General features: G+C 39.2%; 1 protein-coding gene across 3 annotated transcripts in view; it reads right to left on the bottom strand.

Annotated features, from left to right (window-relative positions):
• UBE2W (ubiquitin conjugating enzyme E2 W) overlaps positions 1–12,949 on the bottom strand; it is a 33,782-nt gene extending 20,833 nt beyond the window's left edge. The window contains exon 1 of one of the 3 annotated variants that reach the window (XM_064706234.1): positions 12,892–12,949. Coding sequence is in view for 2 of the 3 variants with exons in the window: in XM_064706232.1 (XP_064562302.1) it covers positions 10,226–10,240 (15 nt within the window). In the remaining variant the exon portion in view is untranslated. Of the gene's footprint in view, positions 1–9,996; positions 10,116–10,225; positions 10,365–12,891 lie in introns of those variants that run through there. The other 2 variants (XM_064706232.1, XM_064706233.1) reach the window with 2 other exon arrangements.
• Between the last annotated feature and the right edge of the window lie 7,433 nt (positions 12,950–20,382).

Below are 20,382 nucleotides of genomic sequence, written 5' to 3' on the forward strand. Positions count from 1 at the left end.
TTGATTCTTGGTGAGTCACATAAAGAAGCAGGCAGGGCCTGCACATAAAAAAGATGCAACTCATGAAAAGAGGGGGCAGCAATACAGGATAGGAAGAAATTTAAAGGTTTTCAATATTAGTATTTCAAAACCAGCGCTAGAAACAGGTAGTTTGTTCACTGTGTACAACTGAGCTGAATATTATAGCACATAAATGCTTATTAACAGATACAAAATCATTTCACTGGTCTCTGTGTCCCTGTTAGCTATCACAAGTGTCAATAACATATATTCCTAAAGCATACATGGAATCATCACCATCACATTGCTCAAAAACAGGGATTTTTTTTTTCTGATTCTACCATAAACAAGGGACACCCAAGGGCAGACAGAACAACCGAGCTTAACCACAATCCCTCACAACAAAGTAATGCAAAGGTTCTTTTTTTCATGGTGGGTAAATCTTCTTTACCCACCACAAAAACTTCCCTAGCTCTTGGAGGCATGTGAAAATTACCTTCTCAACGCCTTTAAAAAGGAGTATCACAATGTCAGTTCTAAGCCCATTGCCAGAACTCTTACAACAGAGTTGCCCCTCCCTTGGAAAAGTGGAGCACGGAGAGTTAAACTTTAACAGAGCTAAGGGCAAACAAAAACGTGTGTACAGTGAAGTTAGAGGGGTCACTACCAAGCACAACTTACATACAGCTGACAGCACCTAGGCCAACCAGTAAGTGTTGCTTCAGGTAACACTATTCTTCATAACTGGAGTGGGAAAAGTGTACATACAGAGGTATACTGGCTGTTGGTTAGCAGTAAAATATTAACACATTAATCCAATCAAGTTTGAATGTATGCCCAGAGTCCTGCATTATTATTTCCTATGAGATGAAATTACAAACTTTGAAAAGAAAAATAATACAAAGAAAATAAAATTGCAATTCTTGAATACTTCACTTTTTGGTGTTTCAAGAAATGCAATACAAAATGTGCAGTGTCTTAAATCAGCAATACCTTAAATGAGTGAACTAAATGATGAGCTATCTTAGTCTAATACCTTACCTACAAACAACCTATTTCAGTGATCTTCTTTTTCATAGAGAAAAAAGCAAGAAAGAGTCCAAAGCAGATTCACATATTAAGGGAAGTGGTAAGAATTTGGTAGAAAATAGCTAGGGGAAAAGCAAAACTATCAGTAGAGCAGAAACATACAAGCAGAGCAAGAAGTGGCAAATGGACAAGCAGATTCCTTTCACTTCTGCTGGAGGAAATGTTTCATTGCCACATGTTATTTCACCACTAAAACAAGATGTGGGCAATTTAACTGAAATGTGGTGGCCATTCCACCTGGACTGGCAGGAACTCAACCAGCCATGTCCAATAAGGTGGTATCATCATGTCATGAAGAAACAATGATGGAATAGCAACTCCACAGACTAGGAAGCATGCAGGACCAAAGCATCTGCACTTGAATTGTGTTACAAACTTTCTATCTCTATGCACTCAAATTCCCTTCTCTTTGTTGTAAAAACTGTGAATGTAAGAAAGGAGTAATCTTCCAAGGCCAAGTCTTCCTGGACACTGTAAACTCAAATCTTAATCTGGCTCAAAGATCAAAGAGGAAGAAAACTAACTCATAAATAGTCAGAAGCTAAACAATAATCCCATAGGGGCTCCATTCTTCTATGTTGGTGTGTATATATGTAAATATATATATATAGGTAAAGCTGCTGCACCCTAGGGAGACCTAACACTATTTCTTCCATAACTACCAAAACTCTCTTCCACATCCAAAAATTTAAATGGGCCCAAACTCTGCTAGCACCAAAACACTGACAGTAATATGATAACATCCTGGCAAAGAATTTACATATGATAACATCCTGGCAAAGAATTTACATTTTGCTTATGAGCTACAGCCTGTCACCTCCTCCCACATGCAAGTTATGAAATGTTTCACAAAAAAACATCCTTTCTGTTTTGGAGAAGTTCTTACATGCAGGAGACAGTCACAGTGCAGAGACAAACAGCAAGCTTGTGGCAGCAGAGGAGCTGAAAGCAGGCTGCAATGACAGTGTTGTACAACACCACCATGTTGATTCATAAGCAAAGCCTGACTGTTAGTACCAGCCACCAGCCTGAGAGCGTGCGACCACTAGAACTCTATTTTCAGTATTTCAGTTTCTTCCATTCACGTTTCTTACTGAAAAGTGCCTTAAATCCAGAATATGAAGTTCTAAACACCAAGTAGAAAATCATGCTTTTCAAACTAAACTCATCTACAGAAGAAAATGTCCAACATATTTGAAACAGTTGAAGTATTCCAGAAACTCATTGCACATTACTCTAATTAAAATACCAAAAAGCTGTCAAACAGAAGAGAAACAACATAAAGACTAACAATGGTGACATTTAAGAAAAAGTTACCTGCTACACTCCATCTCACTGCTAAAGAAATCTAGAGAATGACAGTTCCTACAAATAAAAACCCCTTTCTTTCCCAGTCAACCAGGTCATCCAAGAAAGTCCTTGCAGATTATATCCCATAATTCAGGTGAGATCATTTGCTCCAGACTCTCAAACACAAACCATCCAGATACTTGATTATCACAATCCTGCCTGAATTCTTCCTATCAAAGTTGTTCTAGTAAGCCTTAGTCAAGGCACAGAGGAGGAAAGATCGATAATTGTCTGGATGTGGTCAATTAAAGCTTCAGCAAGATGCAAAACCAAACAGCTCCACAAAATATTCTGTCCTTGTTAAAAAGTAATACTGGGATTTTAGCTCAAAGCATTGTTTTTCAGTTTTATCTATTTTTGGCTGAATAGCAGGTTTTCAATCTATACTGAGAATGCAGAAGCAGATTAGTCTGCTCCTCATTTCTAATAAAACATGTTAACATCTGGCAACTGAGTTCTAATGTTATTTCCTCAGACCAATCCTGGCTTCAAGATCTGAACCTCGAGCATTTTGCACATTTCTCTCATTTTAAAGGAACCAAATGGCAATGCATAAACCTTGTTTATTGAGGTTCCTATCACTCATCTTTTGTTCTTCTGAGCACTCAAAAATTTCAAAAATCCAGTTATGGATTGAGGGTGATGGGAGGAAGGATTGTTGATTTCTCAGTTTGATAACAGAATATTATCTTCATATGCTCCAAGATATTCTAAAATATTTGACTGAAAGGTCAAAGCAACAATCCTCTTTAAAAGAGAATAATACACTTGACTAAACTCACTAAGAGACAAGATCAACCTGAAATCGTAACTACAGTATAATTAAAGCTAAATCACAGTAACTATACACACACAAAGGAAACATTCTGTACTTCACAGTCTGAAAAGCTTTTTGCCAGATAATCAAATTTTTTACAATGAACCTGTCATTTGAAAGAAAATGAAGTGAAATCCACTATTACAGGATAAGATGAAACTGACAGCACAAGCCTCACGCAGTAATAAAAAGCCAACCGCAGATCATTTTATCTTTTAAAGAAAAGAGTCTGGCACTACTTGAATTGCTTCAGTTACAAAAATTAATTTAAGAAAATAGCGAAGGCTGGCACAATGAGGTCAACCATATGTTTACCAGGGAATTTCTCAACCTTATAGAAACATAGTTGGTAACCAAGATAAAGTGTTCTATTCTGACAAAAAGCATTTTAGACACAAAAAGAGGTAAAATGTTGGAAGTAGCAAATAGCAACAAGATTTAAACACTCATTCAATTCATACCCCTAAATATGACAGGGGAAAAGGTTTCACTTAAGAAGGGTCAAGGATATGGAATGGATTTAGGTTTCTGATTAGTGGCCACCAATTCCTAACGAAGAAGAAATAAATAAATCAATATGAACAAGTAGCATTAAATTCTATGAAGCATTTTATTACAGCAGACTTTCAGGGACAGTATTTGCTATGCTCTACTGAACTATTATCATCATTTACTGACACATATACAGATTTTCTTCTTGAAGCTGATTAAGCAGTGCTTTTAATTAAGTTGAATAAAAAAAGATTACAAACAACTTTGTATTTGTAATCACCCAAGGAGAAACAATTATTTTTTAGTACTGTGTATGAAAGGATGAATAGCTGGTATCCTCAATGAGATCATTAATTAGCAAAAATGAGGCATCTCACAATTCCTGACTTACCACCACTAACTTCTGTCTTTCCTTTATTAACACATTAATATTGCTTTCAGGAAGGTAAATTATACACTTCTCTCCCTTCTTTCCCTGCCATCCCTGACTGATACCTGTTTTTCATACCAGTAATTAAGGTCACCTGAGGAAAAACAAGCAAACAAAAAACTGAACTGCAAAGGCTTGCACAGATTCCAGAACCTATTTTTGAACAAAGCAAAGTAAAAAAAACCAACAAAACAAACAACCCAAACAACCGCAGAGGCTCGAACAGATTCCAGAATACCTTTTGAAAGCCTTCAACTATCAGAAGCAGAAGACACGTTACGTGACCTTCATTGATCACAAAATGTTGCCTACTGGCTCTTTTTATTTAAAGCATTTAACCTATTTATTATCATTTGCTTTCAGTAAATGAAGCTGTAATAGGTTTCAGTGAACAGATAATACTAGCTCTTCCTCCCTTCAAAAGACAAAATCTATAAATCCAGCTGACAGTTCTGTCACAGTCCTTGACTACTTCAAAGCCATGCAAGACACACAAAATTTCTGCTCCAAGAACTTTCGTCATCCTCTTCCCCTGTGCCCTAGTGGAAATTTTAGCCTGGAATCTGCTTGAACGCTCATGCCTCAGTTGTACACCAAGCTGTGAGAGACAGGATCTAACGCTCTGAAGGCATTTAGGTGGCTGCACAGAGCGGTAACTGGGTGAATTCAGGGGCAGCTGTGCCTTCTCTCCTCCACGTGAGCAGGGGCAATTTAACCTCAGGCTCTGGGCGCAGCCGCCAGCATGGCCCAGACCTGCACAACACATAGTGAACACCCTTTAGTCTGAAACTCTGCGCTGGGCAGAACTGGAGCAAACAATCAGAGAAAGTACTTGAGCACCGAGTTTCACACATTGTTTGAGCTAAGCTGCTTTAGCTTATTAATGACAAACCCACAGAGCCTTCCAAGGGAGCAGCTTAACAAGACAACATTCCCTGGCTCTTGCAAATGTATTGTGTTATATTTTTCTCTTCTCAGAACTTGAATAGCTAGGCCTGAACACAAGCATAAGATACTATAAAACTCAGAGAAAAAAAAAATAATTGTAATCAACCAGAATTACTCTTCTTTACAACAAACACCTGTCTATTTTCCTGATTGAAATCATACACATATTCACGAGTGTTCAACATGACAGGTTGAAAGCATCCATGGTTTTTCACATTTTAGCTGCATAGTTGGTCTATTTGTAAGGAAGAGCTGCTGATAGTACTCAGGGGACTCTTGTTTCAATAAGTTTTTCCATCACTGCTTTCTTTCTCTGAAGTGAATTCTTCCATCCTAGATCAAAAATTCTGCAGCTGCTACACAACAAAGTATCTCCCAAAATTCTATTTACACAGGCAGACATAAAAACAAGCAAATGTGACTCCTGAGGGCCAAAAGCCATAACTTCTATTTTATTTATCTTTACTGAATGAAGACTATTAACTTTAATAATTTTCAGTTGATATTCAAGACAAAATTTTATTAATAAACTCCTAAGATTAAATTAACTCATCTTGGTAAAATTACTAAGAATTTTGTATTTATCTTACTTCACTCTAGCATGGCTATATACCAAAGCTAATACAGCACACATCAGTACAGATTGATTGACAAAAGTTATGTAAAGGACTGGCAATCTCTTAGCAGACAGAGGAAATTATTTTTACTGTCTACTCATTCCAGTTTCAGTTATGCTACTCACATTTCTCAGTTTAAATAATTAGTGAAATTTTTATCTTCAACAGCATTTCACCAATGGAATCACTAAATACTTTATTAACTACCAATAATTTTATTCTGTTTATATCCCAGAATTGATTATATAGCTACACTACCCACTAATTTTCTTTTTTTTCTTTTTTGAAACAACACAAATAGCATCCCATACTATGACATTTAACAGTACAGAACCAATGTGCACAACCATCCAAGTTCCAATTCACTGAAAGCTTTCCTCACTTAAGGCTTTTTTTAGAACACACCATAAAAACAGTTTAATACTTTTTTCTGGACAAAGCTTTTAAATAAGAACAAATTATTGCCAAATCATTAAATAAAAACACTGCCAGCGTTGAGCAAAGATTGTGCAATAAGTAATTGTTCTGAGAACAGCTGGAAATACAGAACTTCCACTAACACTAGAAGCACAGGTAAAGAATAGAAGGAAGTGTAACCAAGAGTGTATGTGTTTTTTTCTGGAGATTTCAGCGGTCTGTAACTATTTTCCTCAACCCCCACCCCACTGACTGAAAATATTGGGGTGAAACTTGCAGGAAGTTTTCATGTTGTTACTAGCTTGCATTCTGTGATACAAGTTCACTGGGATCTCAAACTGGCCATGAATTCTGCATCGCCATCTCACACACTTATTTTATTAAACAGTTGTTTAGACACACCCTTTAAAAAAATTCTATTGATGGAACAAGACTTTTCAAGCAGCACTTTATGCTGTTGTGTGCAGGCAATTTGATGGTAGCCCACCACAGCAGTTTTCGAGGCACGACAGAGAAGCACAGTGAAAGGCAACATCCTTTACTGAAGTTGTTTGTGTCATTAATTGCATTAGCTCTGCATTCAATCAGATGTAAATGCCTACAAGTACAAATCTTATGTGCCTAACTTTACAGAATATATGAGAAGTTATTCTGTGATAAAAAAACCTAAAACCATCTCTCTAAATATTCTCACAGATTCACAAATAAATCCAGGGTTTGTAGTATTTAAACTAAAAAGAACTGAAAGGTAAATCATAGTAATTAAGATGTCAGTACTATTAATAAAGTCAAATCTTTCAAGTTTATGATGCAAATAGTTCATATCTGGACACTGAGGGAAAGGCTTTAATAATTTAACACTTGGTACAGCAATGATGTATTTTCTGTGCATTTTGAACTGAACTTTCTTACTGTATTTTTACCTGCTCTTTCATTCATAAGGCAAGTCCTGTGTTTCCAGCTGTTCTGACAAATGTTCACTATTTCCCCAGCATTTGCCTTTAAAGGCTTCAGACTACTAAAGATGCTGTATCAAAATTTTCTAAAGCAAATCCATCCTCTTCCCTTGTTCTACATTACTTGTACCTTTTCAGAATATTTATGCGTTTTTATCCAGGAGAACATTGCATAAGCTTGGGCTTTTTCTGGGAAAATTCATGAAAGTAAGTGCTCTTTCCTTCAAAGGCTTGTCTGGGGTATGTTAGCTTTTCTTAAGAAAAAATATGATTTGCAAAAAAGTTATGCAAACCAGGTTTAAATCAGTCCAGCAATGGCAAATTAGCAACAACACTGTGGTTAGAAAATAAAACACAAGATCTCATAAGCATTAGCTTCTATTATCACAGTAAAAAAGGGTTACAGAAAACTCCCATTAAAGACTGTCCACACAGACAAAAAAATCACTGTAATTATAATGATACACACAAAGGCCCAAAGTTACTGTGCATCCACTGAACTGCAGTTACTGCTCAGGTCGATGCTCAGAGCCATTAACAAAAAGAGGCAATTTGTTACAAGTTTCAAAACTTCACTGTAGACTAAGAACAGGCTAATCAGATAACTCCTGTAACTTAATCTGAGACTTTTCAGTGGATCTGTAAAAATAAAATGCAATTAACCTGGTGCATCATAGACTGTTGTATAAAATTACAGCAGTTTAAGAAGTAACTAGAACTTACTCTGTGCAATGTACCATTTTTATCAATAAAATCCATAATATTGTCACAATGGTACAGTGTCAGACCACTGGTACAGTCAGAGATGGAAATGAGTTACACAAACATTTCAGGTAAACAATGTGTGTTCAAAAACACTATACTTTATCAGAAAAAAGACATCTTTTTGTTGTGTCAGGCAACTTAGAAGATAGCAATAATTATAATATATTATTCTGAACAAAAAAAACCCACTTAAAATTATAGATATCCGTTTCCTTTATAAAAGATTTTTTCACACTGAACACTTAAATGTTAATTGATAGAATTCTGAGTCTTGAAATCTTGCTCATCTGGGAGCAAGCACGATAAACTTACTAGTTCACTTACTAAATTTTCATTTATGCTTCCTGTTTACAACTCCTTTCCAACATGCTAAAGGACATTATTAAATTAGTAGTTTACTAAACAAAGGAAAGAGTAATTAGAGCATCATGCAATTAGCCACATATAGACAAAAAACCTCCATAAATGTCCTTGAATCTCTTATCAAAAGACAACAGAACATCACATAAGAAAACAAAAAGGGTCATCTTACAGCTGGTATTTCTAAAATGAAAGCAATTACAACATCAGGCTTAACATGGCTGTAATTCCAGGAAGCAAGTATTACCCTGCACACATCTGACATTTAGGCAACATTGGTCATTCATGTATCCTGAACAGCCTCATTTAATATATAACCATTTTTTCCCCTTTACAGAAGGAGCAACAGGAATTAGGGTGAGGCACGCTGCAGAAGGTCATTTACTAGGCCAGAGACACAGCACAGCTTTACCAAGCCCTTTTACAAAGTGCCTCTCTCCTGCCATTTCCCTACTTTTCACAGTTTTATAAAAGACACTTCTTAATAAACTATAGCCTCTATTTTGCAGCTGAGCTTGTAAAAGTCTGCCTATTAGAAGAAGAGCATTGCAAAAATGCATTTGCCAGATAGAGGTAATAAAACCAAGGCACATCAGACTACCTGCCTAAGCTACTGCTAGAAGAACATTCTGTACAGTATGTTCAATTTCTTGATCTCCTTTCATTTCAGTAACTCTGAAAGACACACTATGGAATGGTGGGGGGAGGGGGAGTTATGCTTCTAAACTTCAGGAGAATAATTTTTATCCCAGACAGTTCAGTTTAACATTTTAACTCTTTTTGGATACACTAAATCCAGGTTATTAGGAAAATAAAACAAATTTCACTCATTTTGTACACTCTTTCTGTGCTGTTCTATTACTAGTGACAAAAAATGTAAGCTATACTGGACCAAAATGAGAGAGATCTAGATGATCCAGATATAAAAACAAAATGGAAAACTATAAATATCCAAGGAAAAACAGAGAAGGTGCTGGTTAAATAAGAAGAGACAGGGGCCACTGCCACAAAACCTAGAGCTCTTTTCTCCTGCCCCAGTCGTAATAAAGCACCACCCACTCAGAGCAGCACACAGTGAAAGTGATCCATTCTACCAGAGCAATTTCTGCAGCCCCTATCTAAGAACCCCTTCGGAGTCGGTATGAATGAATAATTCAGCTGGAAATACCTGTCAGGCAGCAGGATGTTCCATCCCGCTGTACCTACAGCAAAACCATCCGGCCCAGAAAGCCAGACGTTACCTGTCCACAGAGCTGACACCGCAGTGCAAACTCATTTTACGGAGAGAAAGAAAACCCCACGGGGAACACGCGGCTTGGAGCAGGACATGCCTGTCCCAGTCCTCCTTGTGCGGGGGAATTACAGCGCCGGTATCCCAGGAACCCGAAGTTCTGGTCACGGTCCCCGCGATGGCACGGGGAGGGCCCCGCTGCCCGCACGGTGTGACACACACAGACACATAGACACACACTGACACACATACATACATACACACCCATAGAGACACACAGACACGCACACACACACAGACAGACACACACACAGGCAGACACACACACAGACACGGCCATGGCGCCCAGCGGGGCTGCGGCCCCCCGCTCCCGGGGGCAGGGATCCCTTCGCCCTTCCCTCGCCTGCCCAGGAAGCGGCGGCATCGCTGCCAGACGCCTCCCTGAGGCGCCTCTTCCCCCGCGCCCGCCCCGCCCGCCGCCGTCCGGGTCCCAGCCTCGCCCCTCACACCTCTGCGCGTCTCACCTCCATCCCGGCCCTTCCCGGCCGCCGCCTGCCCTCCCCGGCCCCGCCACCCGGGACCTCGACGCCCTCAACTTCTGCCCGGGCGGTTCCTCCCTCCGAGCCGCTCTTCGCGCCGCGCCACGCACGCACGCGCCCGGAGGAACGGCTGCCCCCGGCTCCCCCCGCCGCCGTCACCAACGCCGCCGCCCGGCCCCGGCGCTGCCCCCGGGCTCCGCCGCAGACGCCTCACCTGCATCGACGCCATGATGGATCCGCCTCCTCCCCCTCCCCTCTGCGCCGCCGCCGGGGCGGCCCCGCCCCGCGCGCTCCCCGGTCACGTGCCCGTGCCCGCCCGTTGAGCGGCTGCGCGTGCGCGGGGCTTGGGCGAGGCGAGGGCGCTGCGGGCGGGCCCGAGGAGCGCGGGCGGCGCGGGCGGGCGGTGTTTGTGTGTGCGCCGCCGCCCCCGCGGCCAGGGACGCTCCCCCGGCGCTGCCCGCACCCTGCTCGCCCTGCGGGCGGGGCGGGAGCGGCGCGGTGTCCGTCACCGCCACCCGGGATGGGGTTGGTCCCCTGCCGGCTTCAGTCTGTGAAGGTTTTTAGAGCTGTACCTGCGGAGGGTTTAAGTGACTCAGTTAACGCGGACTGCGCCCCTCCGGTTTGTGGGTTTCTCCTGGCTCCCCTCACTCCATACAATCATGGAACCACAGAATGTTAAGGAGTGGGAAGGGACTTTGAAGATCATCCAGATCCGACACCCCCGCCATGGGCAGGGACATCTCCCACCAGACCAGGCGGCCCAGAGCCCCTTCCAGCCTGGCTTCGAGCACTGCCAGGGGTGCGGCATCCACAAACCTGGCTTCGAACAGTGCCAGGGATGGGGCATCCACAAACCTCCTCCTACAGTGCCTCACCACCCTCACAGTAAAGAATTTCTTCCTGATATCTAACCCAAATCCCTCTTCTTTCAGTGTGTCCCATTATTCCACGTTCTGTCACTAGATCCCGCCGCAGTTCGTCCCGCGCCGGGTGGGCCCAGGCCCGAAGCGCAGCTCTCCTGCTGTGCGCCCTGTCCTTGTCCTTCTCTCCCCGTCCCTGGGTGCTGCTCGGCCACGGGTCATCTGATTTTCCTGCACCGGTGTCTGAGTCCAAATGAACATGGGTGTATTTTAAGTCGGACCATTTCTGGATTCTACGTTTTCCTTTCCGACTGGAATAATCCCTGTCCTTTGCACCAGATGATCTTGCCATATCTGTGTAGGTGAAAATAAACAGGCAGCACTCGGTAGAGTGACTGTGTGCAGTCAATAAATTAAACAACTTGCGGAAACACGCTTCATAAAGCTGGTATTTCTGCTGTAGTATTTCAGACTTAACGGATCCTCAAGACAAATCTACAAAATGTTTATCCAAAGACAACCTATAAAATTTATAATCCCAGTGGTTATGTAAAACTAAGGATTTAACAGAGGAACTGATTTTATAGGTCATTATAATCCTCATCTTCCCACAGTTTATGCTGCACATTCCAAAAACACTGAAGCCCCTTCCTCTGTCCCTTCACCCCTCTCCTTTCTGATGATATTAAAAAATCCTTGTCACCTCTGCTCCAGTGGTAGCCCTGATTTTTCTTCAGAGATGGCCTTATAAGCAAAACCGAAATTATTGAATAATCGTTTGCAGTTTGTATTACCTTTGAAATCTTTACTTTTAGACCTCTAGAAGGGTTCTGCACCCAAAATCCTGTCTACCTAGTTCGACCATATTATTTAGTATGATGCAAGTACTATCTTTATGTACAAGTTTCACCTTCTGGTATGTTTTTAATATACAGCAATGTTTAACTGTTTAAAAACAGTTAACTGGAGGAAACAGAAAACCTCAGCACAACATAGCATCAGTTTCCAACTTTTATCCAGTACCAACACCGTTATTGACGTTAAAGCAAGCACACAAACTCGGGGTTTGCTTAAAAGGCAGAACCCTTTAAGCAGAAGAAGACAGCAGGAGTATCCTTGCCCTGTGAGGCAGCTGCAGAAGTAAACAAGCCCCTTGGCTTTGCAGGAATTTGCTGAAGACAGAATCAATATTTGTTGATTTTTGTGTAGGAAAGGAAATTAACCTGCCAAAAGTAAGGATGGAAAAAGTATCATCATGTAAGTTGCATCCTATACATTTGTCTTCTAAATTCAATTCTCATTCACAGCCTATGGGCTCCTGATGCCATGCAACCTGACATTGCTCAACCATGTTTCCCCTGGAAGTCAGTATTTATTACTATATGATTTTTGCAAGACCATTTAGGTTGCAGAGGATTTGTTGCATTGAGCAGATGCATAGAGCTGGTAAAGATTTCTCTTTGCTGCAGTTCTTCAGAATTAACTTATGCTGTTACAGCACTAAGTGGAACATTTCTGTTTTACTAGTTGTCGTTGTTTTGCATGATCCAAACATATGTTTATCCTAAAATGCATCTCTTAATGCCATATGCCACAAAGACAGCAAGAACATCAAGTTTAAGCAATGGACATGTGTTCAGTTATAAACATGGACATATTGACTATCTGTGTTGATGTAATCACAGCGAGATACAACTGATTTCAAACCATTATACTCAGTTTCTTAAGCCTCTTCCAGAAAACCCTGTTGAAGGTCAGAAGATATAAAGCAGCATAAGCTTGTGAATGCCAGAACACTTCACAGACTGCAAGCTGGTTTTGCATGGAAAGATCAGCTTTGTGGTCTTAGGCAAATTGTGTTCAGTACAAATATGACTTCTACTCTGTAATAAAGGAAAATTATCTCTGGATGAAAAGTCACTTTTGCAAAAAAAATCATAGCTTTTAACTGCCCTTATGCTCAATAAGTCTTTTTTATCTATCACACAGAACTTTTCAATATTAAAAACAAGTTACCTACTATGTTTTTTAACTGAAGTATTGTTTACTGAGATAACATCATCCACGCTGCAAATCCTACTCCTGAGGATAGTAGGCATGAAAAGGAAGGGACAGTTTGCCCTACATATAAATAGAGCATGAGTTAATTACTACCTACTCAATCTTAACTGGGTATGTAAGTAATTAAAGCATTACACTACAGCTGAAACTCATGGGCAGAATCCCCCATCCCTGAATACACTTTAAGTTTATTCTTGCAGGACTACCAAAGGTGTCTTTTATGACTGTTGTCACATCTTGTTTTTTAAAGTGTCATGCAATGCCTAATATATACGTGAAACATTTTTTTAGCTCCTTGTCCTCATGGGAATAGGGGAATCTGGAGAATTATCCCTGTGTTTTATTGTTTTTTTTTTTTCCTTTCCTCATTTCTTGGTAACCTGGCTTGCAGAGATGTTTTTGTACAGTGCATAATACTATAGGGATTAGGGAATCAGTCCCATAAGCACAGTAAGAAAACAAACACTATTATCAGACTCCCAGAAAGAATATATGAATATCAGTACCTTCTTAAGTTATCCAGTAATCCCACTAAGGAAAGGGCCTAATTCCCAGAGAGGTTAAATTTCACTTGAAGTAAGTTATTGTAATTTGGTTTTCATTTTCGTTTTGACCTTTACTATGCAAAACATGTAAGAAAACACTTCTGCAGTTAACCCTTCCTAATCTGTTGCAGGTATAAAGATGGATGACACAATAACTGGTTCCTTAAAATGACTGCTTTAGTATTTATCTAATGCAGCCTGATCTTTCACCAGTCAACCTAAGTTCTGCCAGAGATTTCAAGGATCAGAGACCTGGGTCCCAAATATTCAAAGCTTATGAGGTAAGATTTAATTTAATCTGTTTTCTTCATTATTTCAGAGGCTATCTTACACTGATCTGATCAACAACATGATTATGACTCACATATCGAAAACATATGGAGCAAATAATGAAATTGTACCTCCTACTAATTTTTTTTTTGTAAATATTCTTGAAGTTGACCTAAAAATCCACTTTTCTTCAGAGTTTGCAAAACCTTATACTTACAGGAAAAATGCAAGTAATGTTCAAACTGCATTTATTAGATAATTGATATACCAAGACAGTTTCACAAAGGTAAAATACAATTCTTGATAAGGATCCCTATAATTTTACATTCTATTCCCATCTTGTCCATAATGTTTTCAAACATCACCAAACATTTTTTTCCTCTGTTCTCACCCTTTTTTTTTCTGTATAATTTTTCTACACACTGAACGGTTACTACGTGCTGCTTTATGATTTCTGGTGCTAAAATGACACGAGAGCTCAATTTCTTTTGCCTGTGCCCGCTGTACTTTTTAGCTTTTCATCTTGTCTCCTTGCACTGAAGTCAATTGTACATTCATGTAACTCCCCTCATTACTGGAGTGGCATCACACCTGTAATCTGCAGTGTCAGGAGAATGCATCTCCTGAGCATGGAGGACTCCCTGCCCCTCAAAGGAATTGTGCCAACTGCTTCTTCCACTCCTACCTGCCAATTTAGGAAGGACACTGAGTTTAAAAGCTCTGTGGAATGAAGATTATCTTATAAACAAGCTTGGTGCATCTGCAGAAACCATCAACTAAAGATGCAGAATCAAAGAAATGCAATATTATATCAAGAATATAAAAATAATAAATTGCACATATAGCTAAAAATGAAAATGGCCTATTAAAACTAAGTTAAAATAGCAAGATAACTTTGAGTTGTTGAGATTTTATTGTTGATTTATTCCTTAGAGATTATGTAGGTTTTTCATCAACAGTGTATTTAATTTTCATCTTAGTTCTTAATAGTAACAGGCAAAATGTCATTTCCATCCCAGGGCTTTCAAAAGGATGAAAAGATGCTGAAGAAAAGTCTCACCTTATTCCTAATGTGCTACAAGGGTAGGAGAGGGTAATGTTATTCTAAGATGATATATGCCTCCATTTCTTCTCTTGTTTAGGATTTGACCATTTTGAAGCCACTGGGTGATCTGGGCCTTTCATCTTATCCACAGGAAGACTAAACTACCAATGTGATTTCCATCAGATCAGAAAAGAATTTTCTGATATTTGTAATATTTCATATTATGTGGAGATACAGTTATAATTACAGTTTTAATTACTGCAGTGCAAGAAGGAGGACAGGGGGCTAGGGAAAGGGGTGGAATTGTCTGCTTTAGTAATATGCAGAATCACAGAATGAGTCAGGTTGGAAGGGACCACAGTGGGTCACCTGGTCCTACCTCCCTGCTGAAGCAGGGCATCCCAGAGCACAATGCTCAGGGTTACATCCAGGAGGTTCTTGAATATCCTCCCCAGTGAGGGAGGCTCCACAACCTCTCCGGGCAGCCTGTTCCAGTGCTCAGTCACGTGCACTGTAAAGAAGTTCTTCCTCATATTCAGGTGGAACTTTCTGTGCATAAGTTTCTGCCCATTGCCTCTTGCCCTATTGTTTGGCACCGTGTGCTGTAATTACCAATTTGTAGTAATTGTCAAGCCATGTTTTTAGGCAGCAGGAGTCCTCTAACTCTTTTAAATGCTCTTTTTATCTTTAAATGTAAAGATAAAAACTTATAAAGACAAAAGCTGTAAAAAATTAATGAGGACTGAGTAGGACCTATACTCAATTAAGTAGATGAATGCATTTAAAAGTGTAATGTTGTGTAATTATTAAAAGTTCTTCCACATCAAAAGCATCCATAGCCCATGTGAGCAGGTTGATTACTCTGTCTGTCAAATCCAAGTGTTCAGGAGCTGCTCGGTGATAATACCCCCAAGATTTGAACCTAATTATAATTTAGTAATTTTATTTTATCTCCAAAACCTGTGATCTGGAGGCTTCTCAGGTGACTCCAAGAGTTACATGAATACCTCGTTCATGGTGTTATTATTAGGAATGCACAGAAGTGAGTCTGACTTCATAACCAGCAAAGAAGATAAAGAATTTTCAAAATGAAGGAGGTGTTTGGTTTTGCCAGCCTAGAAGCAAGATAAAACTACTGAAGAGGCATCTTGGGCAACCTCTACAAATACAGATGTGTGATAAACCACCACAGCTCCCAAGGGCTGAGAAGAAACTGTGTACATCAGACTGCATACTGTCCTTACTGGACCCTGCACACTACTTACAGAGCTTGAAGAATTTAATTTCTCAGGCCTCTACACCAAGGTGACACTGGTCCAGCCTGTCAGTTTATTTAATGTCCCTCGGGAAAGACAAGACTTCATATGGGATACAATTACCATGAACCAGAGCCATGATATAAAAACAGAATGGGTGAGCAGTTGAGTATTTCAGCTGACTATTTTCAGATGTTCTCTCCTTAAGTCACAGTTGTTTATTACAAGTCAAATATCTATGACAACTGTGAAAGCAGCTTAAATGTTAAATATTGATATATCATTTTCATGTTTCATTTGTAGCAAACTACAAATAATTCTGACTCAAATGGAGTGTCACTTCTGAAAAACATTATATGTCAGCTTAGTATGGTAATGCGGGAAGCTTTTCCCTGTATAAAAAGAGAAAATAAATCCTTTGTGCCAAATGCATTCAAATTCTAGATATTTTTTAAGCTTGGTGATACCAGCTAAAATTGACAACTTTTTAATCTGCATAACAGGCATCCCATTGTTTTGCTAGACAGAGTAATAAGAATTCAAAGCAACAAAAGATACAGATTATGTATTATTTATAGTTTTGTGTAGTGGTGATTTGGTAGATACATTTTTATTAGTGTAAATAGGATACCAGTAGTATTTTTTGCCATGGGAAGAAAAGCCTTAGCTATGAATTCTCACCTGAAAAGGCAGTTTTCAACACGAATCAATGGAATTAAAATTATTTGGTTTTTTAACTTCAAAGTAACTTCTGGTTGAAGAAAGAAATTAACTACAAATAAATACAGAACTGCATTAATCCATTCATGTATTCACAAACTAATCCCACAAAACTATCCTGAAAAATAGCAACTTTATCACTAAACTGTAAATTTTAATTTATTTAGAAGCTCTCTTGTGGTTACTTTCTCTGATCTAAAAGGCAGTACATATTTCAGGGGCAATTTTAATTTAATTTTCCAATTCTACCCTCAATATGTGAGACAACAAAACATTACATGACTCACATCTTGAAAATTGATGACGGAAGTTCAAAAGGATAAAATGTTGAAGTACTCTATTTGTCAAAGAACAATCATGATCTCGCAACTCTGATCTCCTCCCATTTAGCGTGAGAAGAAAATCCTGTATTCTGTAAACATAAAACAGTAACATGGTAATGACAGAGAGACAGATTTTTTGGTTGCTGTTTTGTAGGGTTTTTTTTTAAATCTCAGTGACCTTTCTCTCATAGAGGAGAAATTGCACAACCTACATTCCAGATGCAGCATATGCAAAGTTTTATTTCATGACACATAACACTTGTTAAAACTCGATAAAAACTCCCTTTTCTCTGTGCTGCCTTAGTGATGACACTAAGTCACTTCACAGTGACTAATAATAACCACAGAATCTACTTTGTCCTCTTTCCTAGCTCATCCAAACACTGAGCCGCACCTGCAGTTCACAGCATTGATTATCTTCCCATAAAATTGCCATCTAATAAGCTACATTTAAAAAGAAATTCAACTCCAATGAAGTCCATTATTTGTCAAAAGCCTTCAAAAGTTGAACTTGTTTCTATGGGAAAAAATCCCTAAGGCCTTTTTTTTCCTAAAGCTTTAGTCTGTCTTTAAAAACAAGCATCATAGTTTATTTTCCAAATCCACTCAGTCTTTAATAAGTTCTTGCTATTTTTCTCTTACTCCCGCTCTTCTTGTCTTACTCAGGTGTTGAAATTAAGTTTATACCACAGCTTCCACCCTTAGTTTTTAGGTAGGAACAGTGCTACTTCTCCTTGTGCTTTTGTTTACACTGCAGGAACTACTACTCCCTTAAATTACATTGCAATATTTGAGACCTGGCAAAATAAACTAGGAATACAAAACATGGACTGAGAAGTTAACTTTCCTGCCCCACGACATTCCTTGTCCACTTCATCACACAAACCAACAGATTTAGGCAGGTTTCGGGAGCACCCTTTCAATGGGCAAAGTAAAAAGAAGAAAGGGATAAAAAACCAAACAGTCACTACTGCAATTTAGGCCTGTGAAATAAAATAGACAGTAATAAAACACAGACAGAAGCAACTGATTTTCCAAACTTCCTACCATTAATTGAGAAATGCCTTTAGGATACCATGTTCAACATCTGTTGAATATAATGGCACAGAGAATCCTGATGGTGAAGCCTCCTTTCTTCGAGTTCAAAACCAAAAAGGAATTTCGTATCTTGTGGGAGGGAGTTTTGATCATTCTAGATGCACAGACTATTTCATGTTGGAGACCATCAGAGACTTCTTCAGCAGCTTATTCACACTCAAATAATGACAAACCCAGCATGATTCTTCTCATTGTTTATAAAGAATCTGGGAGTTTTTCTGACTAAATCAGCAGTTCAGCTTAAAATTTGAACCTCAAATACAGGGCTATCTTTCAAAGCAAAAGAAGTACCACAGTGTGGAAACCCGGGGCAGTTGAAGATTTCAAAATATCCCCAGCAGGATATCCTTGAAGTATCCTTGAAAGTATCCTCTTCAAGCCTGTTCAGGAATACCATGCCTTTTTAGCACTTGGTGCTGAGAGTTCTAGATGCTTGTAATTCAGAGCAGCACAAAGATATCTTAACACTTCAACTCTGTAAAACTCTTCAGAACTATGAAAAAACTCATCACCTTTTATTTTTCACATGGAGCTCCACAACCTATTATCCAAATACTAATTACATTAGCATTTTGCTCACCATACAGTAGAGCCAGGACAATGATGATTCTGCATATGAACACTTCCTCTAAGATGTCATAAATCAACAGAAACACAGGTTTAAAAATTTTCAACTTTGAAATTTATTTAGAACTCAGGGGTTAAGCGTGGTAAGTTTCCAATTGTCTGATAATAGCATACCCATTTAACTACCATGGAAATTGCACTAATTCTCCCTGCCCCCCTCCCCCTTAGAAATCTGGTTCATTTTAACAGCCGGTGGTTTTGCAAATAGTGCACTCTGGGACACTACTGCAATTCCTGAGTGTTCAAAGCTACTGTATCATACATTAAGCTTAAAGAAAACCAACAAAATTATTATTCAGAGCTAAACCAGCTATTTTACCTTACTGCTAAAGTACAGAATCTTCAAATGCAAGTGTATTTTAACAAAATCAAGGAAATTGTTCTAGAATGCTTAAAAAGGGGAAGAGAAAAAAAAAAAGAAGAAAAAGCCCACTGTTTTAAAAAATGGCATCCTTTTTGCCTTAGTTTAAAACTAAATAATTTTTAGCCTCAAGTCATTAGCCTCAAGACTGTTAAAAATGGCTAGTGAACTTAAGACTGACTCAGACTGATATGTAGCTGTGACTAAAATATCCATGTTGGTATTCCTTGACCTTTTAGGGTATTCCTAGCGGCTCTAACAAAAGCAGCATAACAGGGTATCTCTGGTTTATCATTCTAGTGCTCTTGAAAATGAGTTACTAACAGCACTGACCAGAGTGCTTACACATGGAATTTCAGACAATCACCCTACAATGCACTTCAGCTTTACCGTGCAAAGCCAATCTAGTCACAAACATCCCCTCATTAAACACATTAAATTGTGCCAAAGTATGTGACGTGAATAAATGTCAGCTAATCTACCAGCACACTGACAAACGTCAGCATTGTTTAAGCCCAGAATAAAATTTCACTTGTCAGAACTGAACTCCTCCATGGGCAGACTGCATAGTCTATCTAAGCTACTAGCTTTCACTCAGGAAAATCTCTTCCAAGTTGCATTTATGTTGACAAACAGGTTTAGAGGAGAGTTTCAGCCCTCTAAATTAACTGTGAGTTAAAACATCTAGAAAGAGGTTCCACCATCATTTGATGGGATTTTTCCATGATAGACCACAATCACTTCTTGATCAAAACAAAGCTGAAGCAGTGGCAGCTGATGGAAATTCTAATTACATTGTTCTTGCATCATTTCTCATGATGCATTAGTTGTATTCTCATTTACAGATGATTTTAGCAGAAGGGTTCTTCAGGCTGCAGCTGAACAATAAGCAAGTTTTTGTCTTAAGTTGTTTGTTTTCTTTATGGAAACTTGTTTTGAACAAAGAACTGATACTACAGGCCACTGTCAGCAGGATCTACCAAGAGATAACATATTCCACTCTAGTATTATGTCAGTGGCTTGCCAATCTTTTTCCCCTAAAACATTTTTAAAAACACTGGAAATACCTATGAAATTTATAAAACAGCTCCTAAAACATCTGCTTAATGTCCTTTCCTTCAAATATAAAAGACCTCCACATTTCAGGGTCTTTTGCTATGGGTTACAAGGGAGAGGTTGAGGAAGAGGTAAAAGGTAGGGCAACT

The sequence above is a fragment of the Zonotrichia leucophrys genome, chromosome 2 (genome assembly GCF_028769735.1).
Source record: "Zonotrichia leucophrys gambelii isolate GWCS_2022_RI chromosome 2, RI_Zleu_2.0, whole genome shotgun sequence".
NCBI classification, from domain to species: Eukaryota; Metazoa; Chordata; class Aves; order Passeriformes; family Passerellidae; genus Zonotrichia; species Zonotrichia leucophrys.